A 16,650-nucleotide genomic window follows, 5' to 3' on the forward strand; every position below is an offset into this window, starting at 1 on the left:
CAAGAAAGAATAAACTAGTTTTAATTAAGAAAGGTCTTGTATCGCTGAAGTTCCCCAGAAAGAATTTATACCGGAAATTAACAAACGAGCAGATACATAACAATATGTTTAGGTCATTTACACAACATTTTGTTGTCAAAGAGCATACACAACCAAATACTATCCAGAAATGACTTGTCATGTGGTCTGCTAACTGATTATATACTAGTGGTGTGTGTTTCTCGTGGTTCTAGAACGATCGATAAGAGTCATGTTGCAGTTGGTCAAGAGAAATCTTTAGCCAGTGGTTGTCAGCATTTTGAGCATAACAAAATGTAACCCAATTTCAGTGAAAATGATTCACTTGTGTAAAAGTACATATGGCGTGCAGGAATTACTGTAGAAGATCTGAACATTTCAAAACAATAAAACTATTGCATTCCTGTATTATTACTGCTTTTTATACTTCATTAACAAAGTGCTTACTTGTGTAATTTTGTGAAAAACATTATACATACTTGAGCTCACATAATTTATTTCTATTTTAAAGCACAGAAAAGTTTATTGCTGTTAATTATAAGATATCAGTATTAATTTTTGTGAAGTAATTAAATCACTTAAAACAATTTAAGGTTAGTAACAGTGTAGAAATAACTGAATTTATTTGGAGTTAATATTGACAAAATGTAAATAGACTTACTAGTTGGTGGCAACAGTTAATAACCATAAATCTCAAATGTTACTGTCTTTATAAAATCTATTAATTCACTGCCCAAATGAATGAGACCAAGATTCTCCATAAGTTGTTTTTGTTTCTTTTTTTGGTTACTGGTGTATTTTTTATTATTTATTGTTATTTTTAATGCCTAAAGTTTTTATTTGTTTGTGTTTTCTGTCATGATTTTTTTTATCCTAGACAAGTTATTACTTTCATTTATAGTTTTTAAGTGCCCCAACCACCATTCTTTCTTTTTTTCATGATATTTCTAGTTTTAGTTTATAGCTTTTTTTGCTCTTGTTAAAGAGTGTATGAAATTTTACTCACCAATTACAGTTTGTTTAAAGATTGGTGTAAATAAAACTTTATTTATTGTTTGAACAAAAGTTAAGATATGTTCAATTATAGAGGAAGCAAAGATTATGGAGTTCAAGTCCAGTTACGGTTTTGTCTTCTTGAGACCAGCTGTGAACAGGAGGACAACTTCCCTCCTAGCATATGTGTTAGGGTCAACTGTAAAATGTGCCCTCTCCCGGTAAAGTATTAACACTTTTTAGCCATTTGAAAAACAGTCTTTAGTAATTTTTAAGAAAAATTAATAAACACTTTCCAGATAAGCTGTTCTAATTTGGAGATATAAAACTGAGTTGATACTTGTGTTAATGCTAAGTTTTTCTGTGCAAAATGTGAAAATTTTATTTTAAACATGTTTAATTGAGATGCAAGCTGTAGGTAACTGTACTAGAAACTAGTTGGGTAAACATATTTAAAAAGTTCTTGAAACATTTATTTTTACTTTGCTTGCAAGCTTATGATACTGTCTTCAACACACACACTTCAATTTATTGGTGACTGTTTTTGTAAATTAGAATATCATATTAAAATCCACAAAATGAACAATGTTTTATAATATAGAATTAAAATCTTAACTTAAAATCAGTGATTGTAAAAGTCACTCTGTATGTTTCAACATGGTTTTACGCCATCTTCAGGAGTGTTAAAACAGTTAAGTACGAAAGCTGTAGAGTGACATTTACAACTGTTGATTGGTTTAAGTAAAGATTTTAATTGTATATTATAAAATGTTGTTCATTTGTGGATTTTAATATTTTGAATACATTCACAAGTTTCTTGAATTTTAACCTTTTAATATTAGAATATCATGTTTAATAGTATTGAACATAGGAATATACCAGATATTATCATGTGTAGTAATAATGGACATTATAAATATACTAAATATGATCATAACAGTATCTTAGATAACCATCAGAGCAGAGAAGTTAGGTTCTCTGTCAACAGGAGGTTCTCCAAAAGGCAACACCCCAGGCTTGGAATAACGGGATCGTGTATGTCATACTCAACCAAAGGAACAGAATGGGTACTCCAATTGTAGTGTTGTTCCAATCCAACCACCATTCGCAATCGATGATGTTGCTCCTGAGTAATGAGACAGGATGATCCAAAGGGTCGGAATTCATGGTCCATCGGTCGAGCAGTGACCACTGAAGAGACCTCATATTTGCTTATCCCAAAGAAATGAGAGAATCGAGGGATTCCAATATCCCCCAAAAAAGAGAACCATCCGCGCAGTAGGAGAAGGAGACAGAAGTAAAAGCCTGATGTCTCTTTCCATGGCTTGTAACCTGATATGGGATGGTTAAGCTCGACTGTAGTGAGTGTTGAAAAACACACTCAGTTGGAAGAGATATTGCATATGTGACAGAATAAATTTCTCCAGTCTGATAAGAGATCCCGCTTTTGTGGCTTCTGAAAGGAGAATCTGAGAGCGTTGTTCTGCTAATCGACTGGATGCTACCAGAAGGTGCCAGTTGTTCATATAATGATTTGTGCACAGACCCAAAGAATGCAGATGACATAAGGTGCTGATGCAAGACAAAAAGGTAGAGCCCTGAGTTCCAGGACCTGAACCTTGTGCACAAATCTGAGAAACCTCCATGAAGATTCTGCTATGAGGATATGGAGATAAGCATCAGTAACATTGAACTTGGTCATCTAGGGCCCTGGGGCAAAGTACCATCATAGGTTGAGAAAAGATTCCATAGTAAAGTGAGGAGGATCTAAAAATTGGTTGAGTCAAGCACATATCGATGATTGGACACCAATCTCCTGTCTTCTTGAGTACAACAAATATACAGGAATAAAATCCCAAAAGAAGGGTATCAACCCTCTCTACTGCCTTTTTGATTAACAATTCTATTATGGTCTGGAAATGAAGCTTCACTTGTCATGGATCTTTTGGAGGTGAAAAGGTAACAGGTATAGCAGATAATGGTGGAGTTGAGGTAAATTGAACAACCCACCCTGAATCCATCCCTGGTGAAAGAGCTCCAGATGTCCAGAAAGGGATGTAAACATGCTTTCTTGCCCATGGGATAGTCACCAATGCCGTTGTTGACAGTCCATCCAAGACTAAGATCCTCGAGAATATGGATGGACTCTATTATGGGAACAAAAGGTGGAGGAGGTTGGGAAACACTACAAGCCAACACCTTTAAATTAGCACCAGAAAGGTAGAAGCTAATGATGATAAAGAAGAACCTAAACAAGCTGAATCAATTTGTGATTCTAACATCTCTGGAACCCAGACAAACCACATGGGATGGAAAAAGGAACTTCCCTGAGGACAGAAGACGGTAAAGGAACAACCAAGAAACCAGAGAAAGAACTGAAGTAGACATCAGCAAAGTCCCCAACTCATCCTCAAATTGCTGAGTGGAACGTTGATAGGCTTCCAACAAAAGTTGGATCGAAGGTAAATACCTCAGGACAGTCGTGAGAGTAAGACGAATCTGAGAAAACTTTAATCTGTTCAAAGTGATCACAGGTTCCAATCTAGAAACCCACAGGTCTGAAAGGGGTTCTACCCATTGCGAATCTAAATATACCTTCTCCTGGTGGTGAAAAGCCAAAGCATACTGTTTGGGTAAATGTTGGGGACAAGTTATAGCTATCCCATCACGTAAATGAACAGTTAATCTGTCAGCATGAACAGCAATATTAGGAGAAGGAGAAAAAATGAAGTAGTCACTAGTCATCCTTTCCACCAACAAGGAAGGAGTAGAGTCAAATGCAATAGCAGACACCCCCAAAACCTCACAAACCTGAGTAACCAACTGAACAAAAGGAGCTGGAGGTGGCTGATCAAAAGGATCCTCTGTTGAGGCCAACCTAGTAAAAGAAGGAGCTGGAAAAAGCAAGTCTAAATTCTCTCTAACTGAATCAGAGTCATTTGCAAAAACTGCCACAGAACCCTCTGGAAAGACACGCTTGGTTCCCATATGTGTGTCTCCATCTCACAATGGATCATATCATGGAAAGCCTTGACTGAGAGTAACCCCTCCCCTGGCCATTGACAAACATCAGATAGCAGAGGTGGAAGATAAGAGGTCTGGTTGGCCTCCATATTAGAAACATTCATTTGGGAATTCATACCTATCATTTTTTTATTTTTTAATTAACTAATTTGTAAGTATAAGCAAAAATATAACCGTAGTCATGCCAACTACATCCAAAGTCGCAACGTAAAGTATGTGAATAATCACAATACTTCTGTTTGTGCCAAATGCTTTTTCAAGAAAAAAGTGATTATGTTATCTGAATGAGGTGCTTATATACAGTACCTAGATAGAGGGTGCATTGAAGTTGATGGAGAAATTTGCAAATTAGAATTTGCTAAGAACATTCAGGTGGGGTATATAAAGACTGGAGCAAGTGTTTTAATTGCTTAGATGGGCAAAGAGTGGAAACCCCGGAGATCGAAAAATAGCTATAATGTCAGTGGTGGTAAGTATGTTAAGGAACCTTAAGGTGCTTTCTACATAAAAGCAAGAGTAAATAAAGTAAAACTCAGTTCACAGAAGGTGAATTTTTATAAGATAAAGTAAAATAAAAAAAGACTGACCTGTAACATAGAAATATAGAACTTTAGGAGCTTTTGAGCAGATATTAGATTAAACTAAAAATACACAAAATTCTGAGATATGTAACACAAACATGAGTTTAATATCAAATTAGTCTTTATTTCATTGCAAGCCCTTGTTGTGTGTAAGTTATGGTACTTAACCAGCACAAAGTGTGAAAATTAAGGGCATGATTTGCTGCAACTATTACCTGATTATCTCAGCCTGCTAAAGAGAATCAGACCAATAAGCTTTGTCCTTTACCAAGAACTCTGTTACTCTGAACATAGTAACTCACTGGAGTGCCTTATCGTGCCTGAGAAGAGAATTATGAAAAACAACATCATTAAAAAATATTTACCTTTTAATTAAATGGATGGAAAACATATGGTACATCACTGTGCTACAATGAATAGTGGTGTTGAACATGAGGAATATACTCGATATGATCATGCTTAGTTGTACTCAGCATTAAAGATGTAACAAATATCATCATGTTTGGAAGCATTAAAAGGTACCAGATATGATTATGTGATTGTGAACTACTAACTTATAACTGCTTTAATTAGATTCTTAACAGTATATTTATGCCAGATTCAAGTATTACTGTGTAATCAGATTTATGCAGCTACATGAATCAGTTGGAATAGATTTAGGTGGAACTAAGGTTTATATGCAGTCACGTTAAGTATTAAATGAGCATTTAAGGAAAAAAAGGTGAAAATAACTTCTTAAACTTCTGAAGAGAAAAGAAAAAACATGTACAACGAAGGAATTATTTAAAGAGAGAAGAGACTGAAGCATACACAGTAACATACTGTTAACGTATCTGCTTGTTTGTTAATTTCTAGGTTAAACCAGTTTATTCTTTCTCAATACAAACTTTTATTACACAGTAATTCCACAGTCAGTACCTTTCTCGTCACTTTAAACTTAACAACTTTTATAATACACGCTATAAATCACAGTGATTCACAATCTTGAAAACACACACTAGTTCAAAACAGAATCGTAAATTACCTGGAACTCCCGTAATTCATTCTCACAGGCTTTCTCTGCCAGGCTTATATACTCAAAAAAGAGGGCGTCTCAAACAAACTCGGTCTTACTCGATAATTCACGGTCATCCGTGAAATTGATCGTGTGTTACCAGCATCACGTGACTTCCGCTGTCGTAACAATACTTTGTTGGTGGTTCAGGTCATTGTTTAGCAGTATTTTTCCTGTCACCTTCTCTTTGAACGTTGTTCCATGTCATATATCTGTCTAGCTCCTGTCTGCTGATAGAATGCTTTGCATGAAGAGTTTATAAGCTACAAATACAAAATCTGTGCCGAAATTTTCACATATTGAGCTGCTATAAACTTTATACTTTGTGATAAAATTCTGAGTTTTTACATATCCAGGTAAAAACAATTAACAGTTAAGGAACAAGTTATCAATAGCAAAGATATCATAACCAAGAATGCTATAGCACCCACACTTTTATTTAGTTGACTTACATAGCAACTGTATATTATATTAATTTTGGGGGGGGCATGCCCCTTGGATTGAGTTTGAGTTGCCTTTCGCAGCACGGGAGCTGCTTTTAAGAGTTCCTTATATTTTCAATCATTCGTTGTAAAATTTGCATGTCTAGCCAAGTAGCCCACTAGTTTTAACTCCTTTCTATATCACTGAATAGCTTCAAATTAAAGCAAGCTATATACACAAATCAGATCTGAAAATAATAACTTAGTAACTAATATAGCTAATTTTAAATACCAGTCTCAAAAAAGAATATGTACTATCATTAAGCAAAAACTTGTAATGATTGGAAAACACTGATAGATCAGTTGTGAATTCTAAAATTTGTGAAACAAGGCAGTTGTAAGTCTTAATTGTCTGTACTTGCAGAAACTCTGCCCTAAGGATGGATGTTTGTACTAGTTATTACTAATTGTAGTATTCATATCTCATTGATAAAATTTAGAAAAAGTAAACATTTTCTAAAAAGGATTTTTCTGGGAAGTACTGCATTGGAAAAGTGTTCATTATGTGCTGATATAAACTGTTAATGTTTTTATATATTAAAAGTGGTACCCTTCTTTGAAAAAATAAGTTTTTTTTTAAGTACTCCAATTTTTGAGTACTGTATTTACAAATTACGTTAATAAAGATATAATCAAACCCTCGCATACAATCTTAGTAAAAGTCGTGTTCTTATTGTGAGTAGAGTACTTTTATTTAAAATTGTGTTCTGTGATAAAGAAATGGTTGTTGCACATACAGTAGTTATTTTTCTAATTGTCTGAATCTAGAATACCCAAAGTGTGAAATGTTTTATGGATATTTGTTTGTGGTGCCATTTAATAGATGGCGCCACATTGTATATACATTGAATAGATGGTGCCAGATTGTAATTATTCTTTAGGTCATATACATATATGTATGCTATGTCCATTATAGTAAGGTTAGTCCAAGGTCCATAATACTTTCTTTCTGCATTGATGTGTTGTAGTTAATGTTTATCACTTTTTTGTTCTAGTAGGATTTTAAAAGTACTCCTTATTACAACTGCAAGGAACTTAATAATGTGTAGGTATCATAGAATTGTTCCAGTGATATATGGAGGGAGGCATTGTGGCTTCTCAGTTTGGGTTCATAATAGGATGGTTGAAAGTTTGAGGCTTGCTCACAACATGCTATTGAAAGAAATGTTTTAGGCTACTCAGCTATATGATATGATAGGTACCAGCTAATAGCTGGGAGGTTAACAAACAATGGACTGGCATCCTGTATAGGCTGATTGTGTCACCATTCTTGTGACAATAAAGCTGGAGTTCCTAAGTGCCAGTTTGGCATGGGAGGGATTTGACCTGATGGCACAATTTACAAGTCTTGCTAAAGTTGTAACCTACGTTAACTATATATGTACATTACTTAAGTAAATGAGGTTAGAACTTCAGCTACGTATATACTCATTGACTCAAGTAATGTACATATATAGTAAATGTTCAGCTAGACTTGTAAACTGTGCCAAGCTTTTAATTTCTCTTGACATTTACTCAAGTAATGTACATATATAGTTAATATTCAGCTAGACTTGTAAACTGTGCCAAGCTTTTAATTTCTCTTGACATTTACTCAAGTAATGTACATATATAGTTAATGTTCAGCTAGACTTGTAAACTGTGCCAAGCTTTTAATTTCTCTTGACCTTTACTCAAGTAATGTACATATATAGTTAATGTTCAGCTAGACTTGTAAACTGTGCCAAGCTTTTAATTTCTCTTGACCTTTAATGTTTGACATAAGTTAGTACACTAGAACCTTGATTAACGGGCACCACACCATTAAGGGCAGGATTTTTCAATCTCTTTCTTTTTTCTACTGTTTGTAACCAAAATAAGTTTTGCAGTAATGGGCACCTTGATATAATGGATTAAGGGCAGTGTCTTTGGTCTTGTTCTCTATATGAGCACTCAGTAAAGCGGGCTGTTATCATTGTATGCCTGTATGGTATACCGCTAAATTCCAAATATCCCAGAAGAAAGACCAATATTCAAACACTTGAGATGTTTATTGGATTGACTCTGAACCGTATACTGTAATAAACATTTTCACAGATTCAAAGTCCAATCTTATTACTCTGGGGAATTCTCATTATAAATGATATAGGATACACAAGTTAATAAATTTCATGTCGTATTCTTAGAGCAGGGTTCAAATTTCTGTGTGTGTGCTTTGCTGCTCTCGAGAGAATCATATTACGTGTCACGTAAACAGTTTAACGACAAGCGGTGATTTGTTGCTTTATTGTCAGTGGATTTCTACTTCAGTCATTAACACTAAAATAAACACAGAAAATAAATGGGAATGTTTAGCAGTTCAAACTCTAAAGAGAAGTACTTCGAAACTTTGTGACCAATAATAAAGAAAAAAAGGGCACAGCTAATCTACCCCTGAGACCTCCTGTTGACAATGCTCCATGTCATGGCAATGTGCAACTCATGAACATCCATGTACTGCATACACCAAACAAAATGGTGGGCCTTAAAATTCAGAAAGTTAGTATGGTCAATGTGGAATCCAGCTTTGCATGGCTTATTTTTGATATTAAGGGCACCTTGCTATTAAAATTTTCACTATATGATTTTAATTTTTTCTATATTTGTGAGAATATTATGGACAGTTAACATTATTCTGGATTGCATTATAATTGTTCAATATGCTGTTCCTGAATCATGTAAGAGGTTCATGCAAAGTGAATATTTTCATTTCTATTGTAATAAGTTACAAATGTTGTTTTTACAGAATCCTATTCCTACCAACAAACCTGGAGTGGAACCCAAACGACCTAGTCGACCAGTAAATATTACAGGATTGTGTAGGCTATGTCCAACTGTTGCCAATCATATTAGTGTGTCATGGGCATCAGAATATGGTCGGGTACGTTAATAACCTCCTAAATGATAGGTTTTAATGTGTAATGGAAGTAAAATAACTTTTCATACAAAAAGTCTTAGTTTTTAATTATAGAGTGTAGTACTTATGTAAATATTTGAAATGTTCTTTTTGTTAGTATGTGTTCTGAGATGTTCTTCTGTGGCATTTAAGTAGAATTTTAGTTGTATATTTTGCAGTATCTTACTAGGTGAAGTGACAAATAGTTTGGTCCATTTCTGAGTGTTCATGGCAACTAGCTCGAGAGCCTAATACTCAAATTTCTCATAACTAGCTTAAGAGCCAATGTTTGGTTTTTCTCACAACCAAATCGAGAGCCTAATGCTTGGTTTTTCTCACAACCAAATCGAGAGCCTAATGCTTGGTTTTTCTCACAACCTAATCGAGAGCCTAATGCTTAGTTTTTCTCACAACTAGCTCGAGAGTCTAATGCTGGTTTTTTCTGACAACCTGAAAATGATTGAGATTTAGTGGAGTTTGAGGAGTTGAGTTCTGCACGTGTCATATACTTGTTCAATTACAGAGAAATTTGTGTAGGTCTAGAAAGTATTATTCTGCTTAAGTCATATTCATTTGTTTAGATACATGTATAGGTTTATAAAATGCTCTTTTACTAAAATTCTGTATAACTATGTATATTCTAAAAAGTGGTATGTTCTGCCAGGGCTGTTTGATTAGATACGTCTGTAATGAGCTGTTCTGCCCATGTTGTTTATTCTTTTTAGATATTAAGTACATATATTTACATCTAAAATATGCTAACTGATTTTTATTTTTGGCCATATTTCTAGAACATACAACTTGTGTATATGTGTTTTCTAGGGATATTCAGTAGCTGTATACCTCGTAAGAAAACTAAGCTCCTCAACATTACTTTCTCGACTTAGAAGTTCAGGAATAAAAAATCCTGACCATACTAGAGCAATGAGTATGTGTTTGAACTCTGTCACATTATTTGTAATGCCGAATCATTTTAATGTTTATAAAGTTATCTACTTTTGCATTTATTTCAATCCTGCCTTACTAATTTTAATATTAAGTTTTGAGTTTGTTGCCGTTTAGAATCTGTGAAGACTCGGTTATTACTTAACCAAATCTTAAGCTCATAACTTTTATATTATTATGTTAATAATACAAAATCAGTATGGAAAGCAAGCATTTATTATGTTTTGATGTTACTTCATGGATTTCTGTAATGAATAAAAGTTTGTCACATCATTAAAAGTAAATGTACTTAGTTCTATAATTGCATATCTTTATTCTAGTTGTGTTTACTACTAGGTATCTCATAAATTAGCATTATCAGAGCTCTAAGAACTGTCAAATTATTTGTGTACATTGTGTATTTTCAATCTGTACTAATTATCAGCTAGATTTGTGGGTTAATTTACCAATTTAACCAAGTTATCATATTTTTATCTAGCTTTGTTTGAATATGTAATTATTGTTTCATGCAAACCTTTCAGTCAAAGAGAAGTTGCAGCATGATCCTGATTCAGAAATTGCTACTACCAGTTTAAGAGGATCTTTAATGTGTCCGGTAAGTAAGACTTAGTTTTTATCATTGTTTTGACTGTTATGCTTTCATTGACCTTCTGAAAGTTACAAATGTTATGTTTTTTAAGCTATCATCATTCTATTGCAGTTAGGTAAAATGAGAATGCAGATTCCATGTAGAGTCACTACGTGTGTCCATGTGCAGTGTTTTGATGCATCTTTGTACCTTCAAATGAATGAAAAGAAGCCCACATGGATATGTCCAGTATGTGATAAACCTGCCATTTTCTCAAATCTGGTGATTGATGGGTAGGTTTAAATTTTCTGTCGAGGAAAATATATAGTCAGTATTCCTTGTTTTCTTGAATGACATACAATTAACTTTTTTTGTGTGTTACTGTTTTTTTAATCATAACATTTTAAAGTTATTAGCTAGATTTTATGTGTGATAGAAGTGAAATTATTTGGGGTTTTTAAACTTTGCTTATGAAGAAGGATTGACAAGATCAGTGAACAGAAGGTAACATCAGACTTAGTATTCAAGTAGTATCTCATTAAAATACATGGAAAAGAAATGAAATGACACAAATTTCAGGTCAATGAGGTCAAGAACAAAACTGAGCATTTGCATAATATCCACAGAGTTGGCTGTTAGGTACAATAAATATTTTTGAATATCCAAAAAAGATTGTTAAAAAAATCATCTTAGTATGTTTGACTACTCAGTTGAAAATAATTTCATGGAGATTATGATTCTGTTTGAATAGTTTAGCTTTTTGCAATGTTACTCTATCTCTTACCAAAGTAATGTTTAAGTATCTTCTAACTAAGAACTAGTAAGGTTTCTCTTAGCAGTGTATTGTTAAAATACTCATTAGTGAAATGCAGTTAATCTCTCTCTTAGCTAAGTGTTATTTAAATAACTTGTAAGTACTGTTTAAGCTGTGTTTTAACAAAGTGTTAGAATATCCAGACGTATGACTCTTGTGGATCTGCCTGTTTTGACCTGTTATAAATCTGTGCACCTTACAGAAATACCAAGTGACATGAAATCATGGTTTTAAAAACTATTTTCAACAGCCATAGAAAATAATTCCCATAAGAAATTACAATAACTAGATTTTACTGATTATAAAACCGAATAATTGTCCACAGATATATCAAACCCCACTGAAACCAAAAGACATAACTCACATAGCGATGTACAGTAGTATCCAATTTATTGTATTCTATTACAAAGGACATAACTCACATAGGGATGTACAGTAGTATCCAATTTGTTGTATCCTATTACAAAAGACATAACTCACATAGGGTGTACAGTAGTATCCAATTTGTTGTATGCTATTGCAAAGGACATAACTCACATAGGGATGTATAGTAATATCCAATTTGTTGTATTCTATTACAAAGGACATAACTCACATAGGGTGTACAGTAGTATCCAATTTGTTGTATGCTATTACAAAAGACATAACTCACATAGGGTGTACAGTAGTATCCAATTTGTTGTATTCTATTACAAAGGACATAACTCACATAGGGATGTACAGTAGTATCCAATTTGTTGTATGCTATTACAAAAGAAATAACTCACATAGGATGTACAGTAGTATCCAATTTATTATATTCTATTACAAAGGACATAACTCACATAGGGTGTACAGTAGTATCCAATTTGTTGTATTCTGTTACAAAAGACATAACTCACATAGGATGTACAGTAGTATCCAATTTGTTGTATTCTATTACAAAAGAAATAACTCACATAGGATGTACAGTAGTATCCAATTTGTTGTATGCTATTACAAAAGACATAACTCACATAGGGTGTACAGTAGTATCCAATTTGTTATATTCTATTACAAAGGACATAACTCACATAGGGTGTACAGTAGTATCCAATTTGTTGTATTCTATTACAAAAGACATAACTCACATAGGATGTACAGTAGTATCCAATTTGTTGTATGCTATTACAAAAGAAATAACTCACATAGGGATGTACAGTAGTATCCAATTTGTTGTATGCTATTACAAAAGACGTAACTCACATAGGGATGTACAGTAGTATCCAATTTGTTGTATTCTATTACAAAAGGTACCTGGTGATGACAAAACCTTTTTCTAACAAAAGTATAACTAAAACTGCCGATAATAAAAAGGTATGAATTTTTGGATGGAAAAGTAAATGAAAACAGTAAATGATATAATTATATATGAAATATTAAAAAGATGTTAACCCCGAAACCATCGTGTATTCTGTAGCATAGCCCTGAAAGGTATAGGCTACTCTACGTATTCTCACTATTCTGCATGAGGTACTGAAACAAATTCAAACAAATATCTCTCAATTTTTTAACTTTTCACCAATTAGTAATGAGCACCAATTTAGTGGTCATGAAATTAATTATAAAGCTTCCAACTGTTTATTCGATTGGATACTATTACCTTATTGACATTGGTAACTGGTAACAAAACAAAGTAATCTTTTAATAGCACACCCTGGCTGACTTTCGTCACACAATACCCATGCTGCACAGGCAATATTGATACATAATGATGACACTTAGGTTGTATGTATATACGTTTACATACGGATGTTACGGCATCTACAGCCACCTGTCATTATAACACACATTGAGAAATTACAAGATTCCTGAGTGTGCCTGCACTATCAGAAAAGTTAACACAATCAATGGGCAGAGCTTACCTCAATTATTTCAACGACAAAACTTTGATAATTAAGATTAGTGTAGCAAAGTGAAAGAACACGTCTATGGCAATGATCACTGCATCCTAATACCTTGAATGATGACGAGCAGCAGCTAGCTACAGTTGAAACAAGTTGAACGAGTCATACAAAAATGTAGAAACTTTTGGAAGGTCATATTATTATTGACATATTACAATATTTACTATTATAAATCACACAGTCATCAAGTTTGAAAGTTTCCTGTAAATGATAAGCCTCATTTCTGTCCTAGAATGTCGATCGTGCCGTGCTGCAAAACCATGATAACTGCGAACTGTCTGCAGGTGGTGAATTGACCGATAATCATTTAATAAGAGAAAAATTTAATATGGATTAATCAAAACTTTTTGTTTACTTGATTCTTTGTCTCCTATGTTTATTATTGTCAATGGAAGAGGTGAAAGTTAATATGGTATAAGCAAATTTTGAGAGTATAATGAATGGTTGAATAACTTGATTTATAAAGTACTCGAGGATTTTTGTACACTGTTAAATATCAGTGACTTACTAATCAATGTTGCTGGCCTGCCACTAGAATTTAATTTGAGTCTATCACTACGATTGCTTTCACTTTCATTTTCACTCTCTGTGTCGTGACTTTTTATGCTTGTTTCTGATTTTTGCTTACTGTTTCCTCTTAAAAATAATAAGTTTGTCTCCAACTCTGTTTACATTACTTCGACTTAAACTTTGCATAATTTTTTTTTTAAGAACTGAGTTGTAAATTTAGAACCAGGTAACAGTTGTGATGGGTGGATAACCAGTGAAAATACTACTGAAAAACAAAATATATATATATACGTATATTTTAAACTATATCTAGTTATATATAAGTTACTTATACTGGGCAAGCAAGTAACTTGAGTTAAATTGTGGGTGAGCTGTTCATTGTATGCTGTCTGTTTATGTATGCAATCCAGCTATTTGTTGACATGCTAGTAGACCATTAACTACTAGTGTTGTCCTTCTCACAGCTAGCAATACCCAAGACCTTAGTATTCTCAGCAAGTTTGAGTAATTTTTTGACTATTCTTTGTGTCATTGATGTAAATCAAAATAAAGCAAAGGTCCTAATACTGGAAACTTGAGCTACTTATGACATAATACTGTTTGATTTAACCTTTATTTATAACTATCTTCTGCTTTCTTCCATTTAGCCATTTTTTTGATCCAAAGAACCAACTTATCTTCTACACATACAGAGATTTGTTTAACAAACCTTTTACGTGGCACCTTGTCAAATGCTTTCTGAAAATTCAGATATATCAAATCCACACCTTCATTCTCATCTACATAATCTTTACAAAGAATTTTGAAAGATTAGTAAGGAAAGGTTTTCCCCCCAGTGAAACTATGTTGATTATCCAACAAAATTTTAAACTTTGATTAATGAATTTCCAAAGCATTTTTTATCAGACTTACAGTACATTTTCCCACCACTGATGTAAGACAAACAGGCCTATAAATACCTGGATACCACCTTGAAAATTTCAGTTTTCTAACATCTGCCCACTGCTTAAGGACTTATAAAAAAAAATATTAGTAAGTAACTCACCCTTGTGAAAATATTATGTGGTCCATGGGCCTTATCATTCTTTTAAACCTCTCAACGTTTTATTAACATAAAATATAATTTATGTGATTGTAGTTATTATGTAAATTGCAACCAAAGCTTATTGTTCCATACTCAGGCTCTTCACTGAAATCCTTAGTAAAGCTCCCACCGAGTGCTGTGAAATTCAGTTTCATGAAAATGGAAGTTGGACACCTGTGTTACCTAAGAAAGAAAACAAGGTTATTGGAAGCTCAGTAATCCAAAAACCTTTACGTCATCCTTCAAGTAAGTGAACTGTTGGCTTTTCTGAATATAAAATTGTTTTATTGCAGGATTCATAATTCAGAAATTCTAAAATACTAAGATTCATAAAAGTTTGCTTGTGTAATTTCTTCAGTGAAACAATGAACACATTTTTTATTTGTGTGAATAAAGTTTGATATTGTACCAATACTGTATTTTTGCCTCACCTTTCTATCTCTGGACTTTTCCAGTATTAATTAATTTCTTTTGAAAGAATATTTTTACAACTAGTATAAGGATACAATAATTAACATTGATATTTAAAATATGATTTGAGGAATGTTGTTAATATGGTTTGATGTATCTGAAGATTTATTGTAAAATTATGATAGAGAAGATATCCTGCTAACTCTCCTGTTTACAAGAAATAAAACAGACATGATTTATGTATACCTATCGTATCAATGTAAGTAGTTTTTCTGTAGCATGTGAAAAAAGTGACTTAATGATTAGTTTTAAAGTGCTTGAACAAATGTACTTGCCCCCAGTGGCACAGCGGTATGTCTGCGGACTTACAATGCTAGAATCCGGGTTTCGATACCTGTGTTTGGTTTGACTTGTGTTTTTTCTTCAGGATATACGATTTCACAACAAAATAAATTGAGATACGTTGATATCCTTAGTTTCCTTTCACTTTTTGTGTAACATCTGCTATTTAATTCAGAGATTTTTCTCATAACTTCCACTATAGAGTACATTTCACAATGAGCTATAGAATTGTCCCCTAAAACTACTTATGTGAGCTCTGTATTAACCCTTTACTTATATATCTTTCTTAAAAGATGTACATTTGTTTGTTTGTAATTAAGCACAAAGCTACACAATAGGCTATCTGTGCTCTGCCCTTTCAATTTTTTTTCAGACCATTAAAATGATTTTTATTTCATATATGATATTTAATTTCTCCCTAAAGCATGGTATAAAAGTAACTTTTTGTTCCATATTAAGTTCTCGGGATGATACGCCACGTGGCTCCCATTAGTACTGCACTGTGTATTAGCTTATTGTTTGGAGAGGTCACTGAAAGAACTCTTGACAACAGAGCAATTGAAAGTTTGGAATGTTCCATTACTTTACAATAGGGGGGTTTTTGTCAATTGTTTGAATTCTGCATGTCACTGTCGGAGATGTCACTATAAGTTGAAAGTGGTAAACAAGTACATACAAATATTTACAAAATAACTGACATATTAGACAGCTATGGAACATTCCATTTCATCAATTGACAGTCCTGTTATTAATGAATTTAATCAAAAACACCTTATGTATGAAAAAAGATGTGGCCAAAAAAAGATTGATTGTGTGATTTAAAGTAATGAAATCAAAACTGGCACCCAAACTGGTAGTTACACTTATAGCACTGATAAGAATATTACAGCAAATATTCATTGATTAGCTAACTTGGCTGCATTTTATTGTTCAACTTGGGGCATGATGGTGGATCAAACAAAATGTGTGCCCTAGCTAACTAAAG

The 16,650-nt window shown here is 33.3% G+C and overlaps 1 protein-coding gene across 2 annotated transcripts in view; it reads left to right on the forward strand.

Moving 5' to 3' along the window:
• LOC106468232 (E3 SUMO-protein ligase PIAS2-like) overlaps window positions 1–16,650 on the forward strand; it is a 63,251-nt gene that overhangs the window by 23,489 nt on the left and 23,112 nt on the right. For both annotated transcript variants that reach the window (XM_022396565.1, XM_013928645.2), the window contains exons 5-10: window positions 1,106–1,232; window positions 8,917–9,051; window positions 9,889–9,994; window positions 10,533–10,606; window positions 10,712–10,872; window positions 15,010–15,158. In XM_022396565.1, the coding sequence (XP_022252273.1) occupies window positions 1,106–1,232; window positions 8,917–9,051; window positions 9,889–9,994; window positions 10,533–10,606; window positions 10,712–10,872; window positions 15,010–15,158 (752 nt within the window). The remainder of the gene's footprint in view (window positions 1–1,105; window positions 1,233–8,916; window positions 9,052–9,888; window positions 9,995–10,532; window positions 10,607–10,711; window positions 10,873–15,009; window positions 15,159–16,650) is intronic.

The sequence above is a fragment of the Limulus polyphemus genome, unplaced genomic scaffold (genome assembly GCF_000517525.1).
Source record: "Limulus polyphemus unplaced genomic scaffold, Limulus_polyphemus-2.1.2 Scaffold2925, whole genome shotgun sequence".
In the NCBI taxonomy this organism is placed as follows: Eukaryota; Metazoa; Arthropoda; class Merostomata; order Xiphosura; family Limulidae; genus Limulus; species Limulus polyphemus.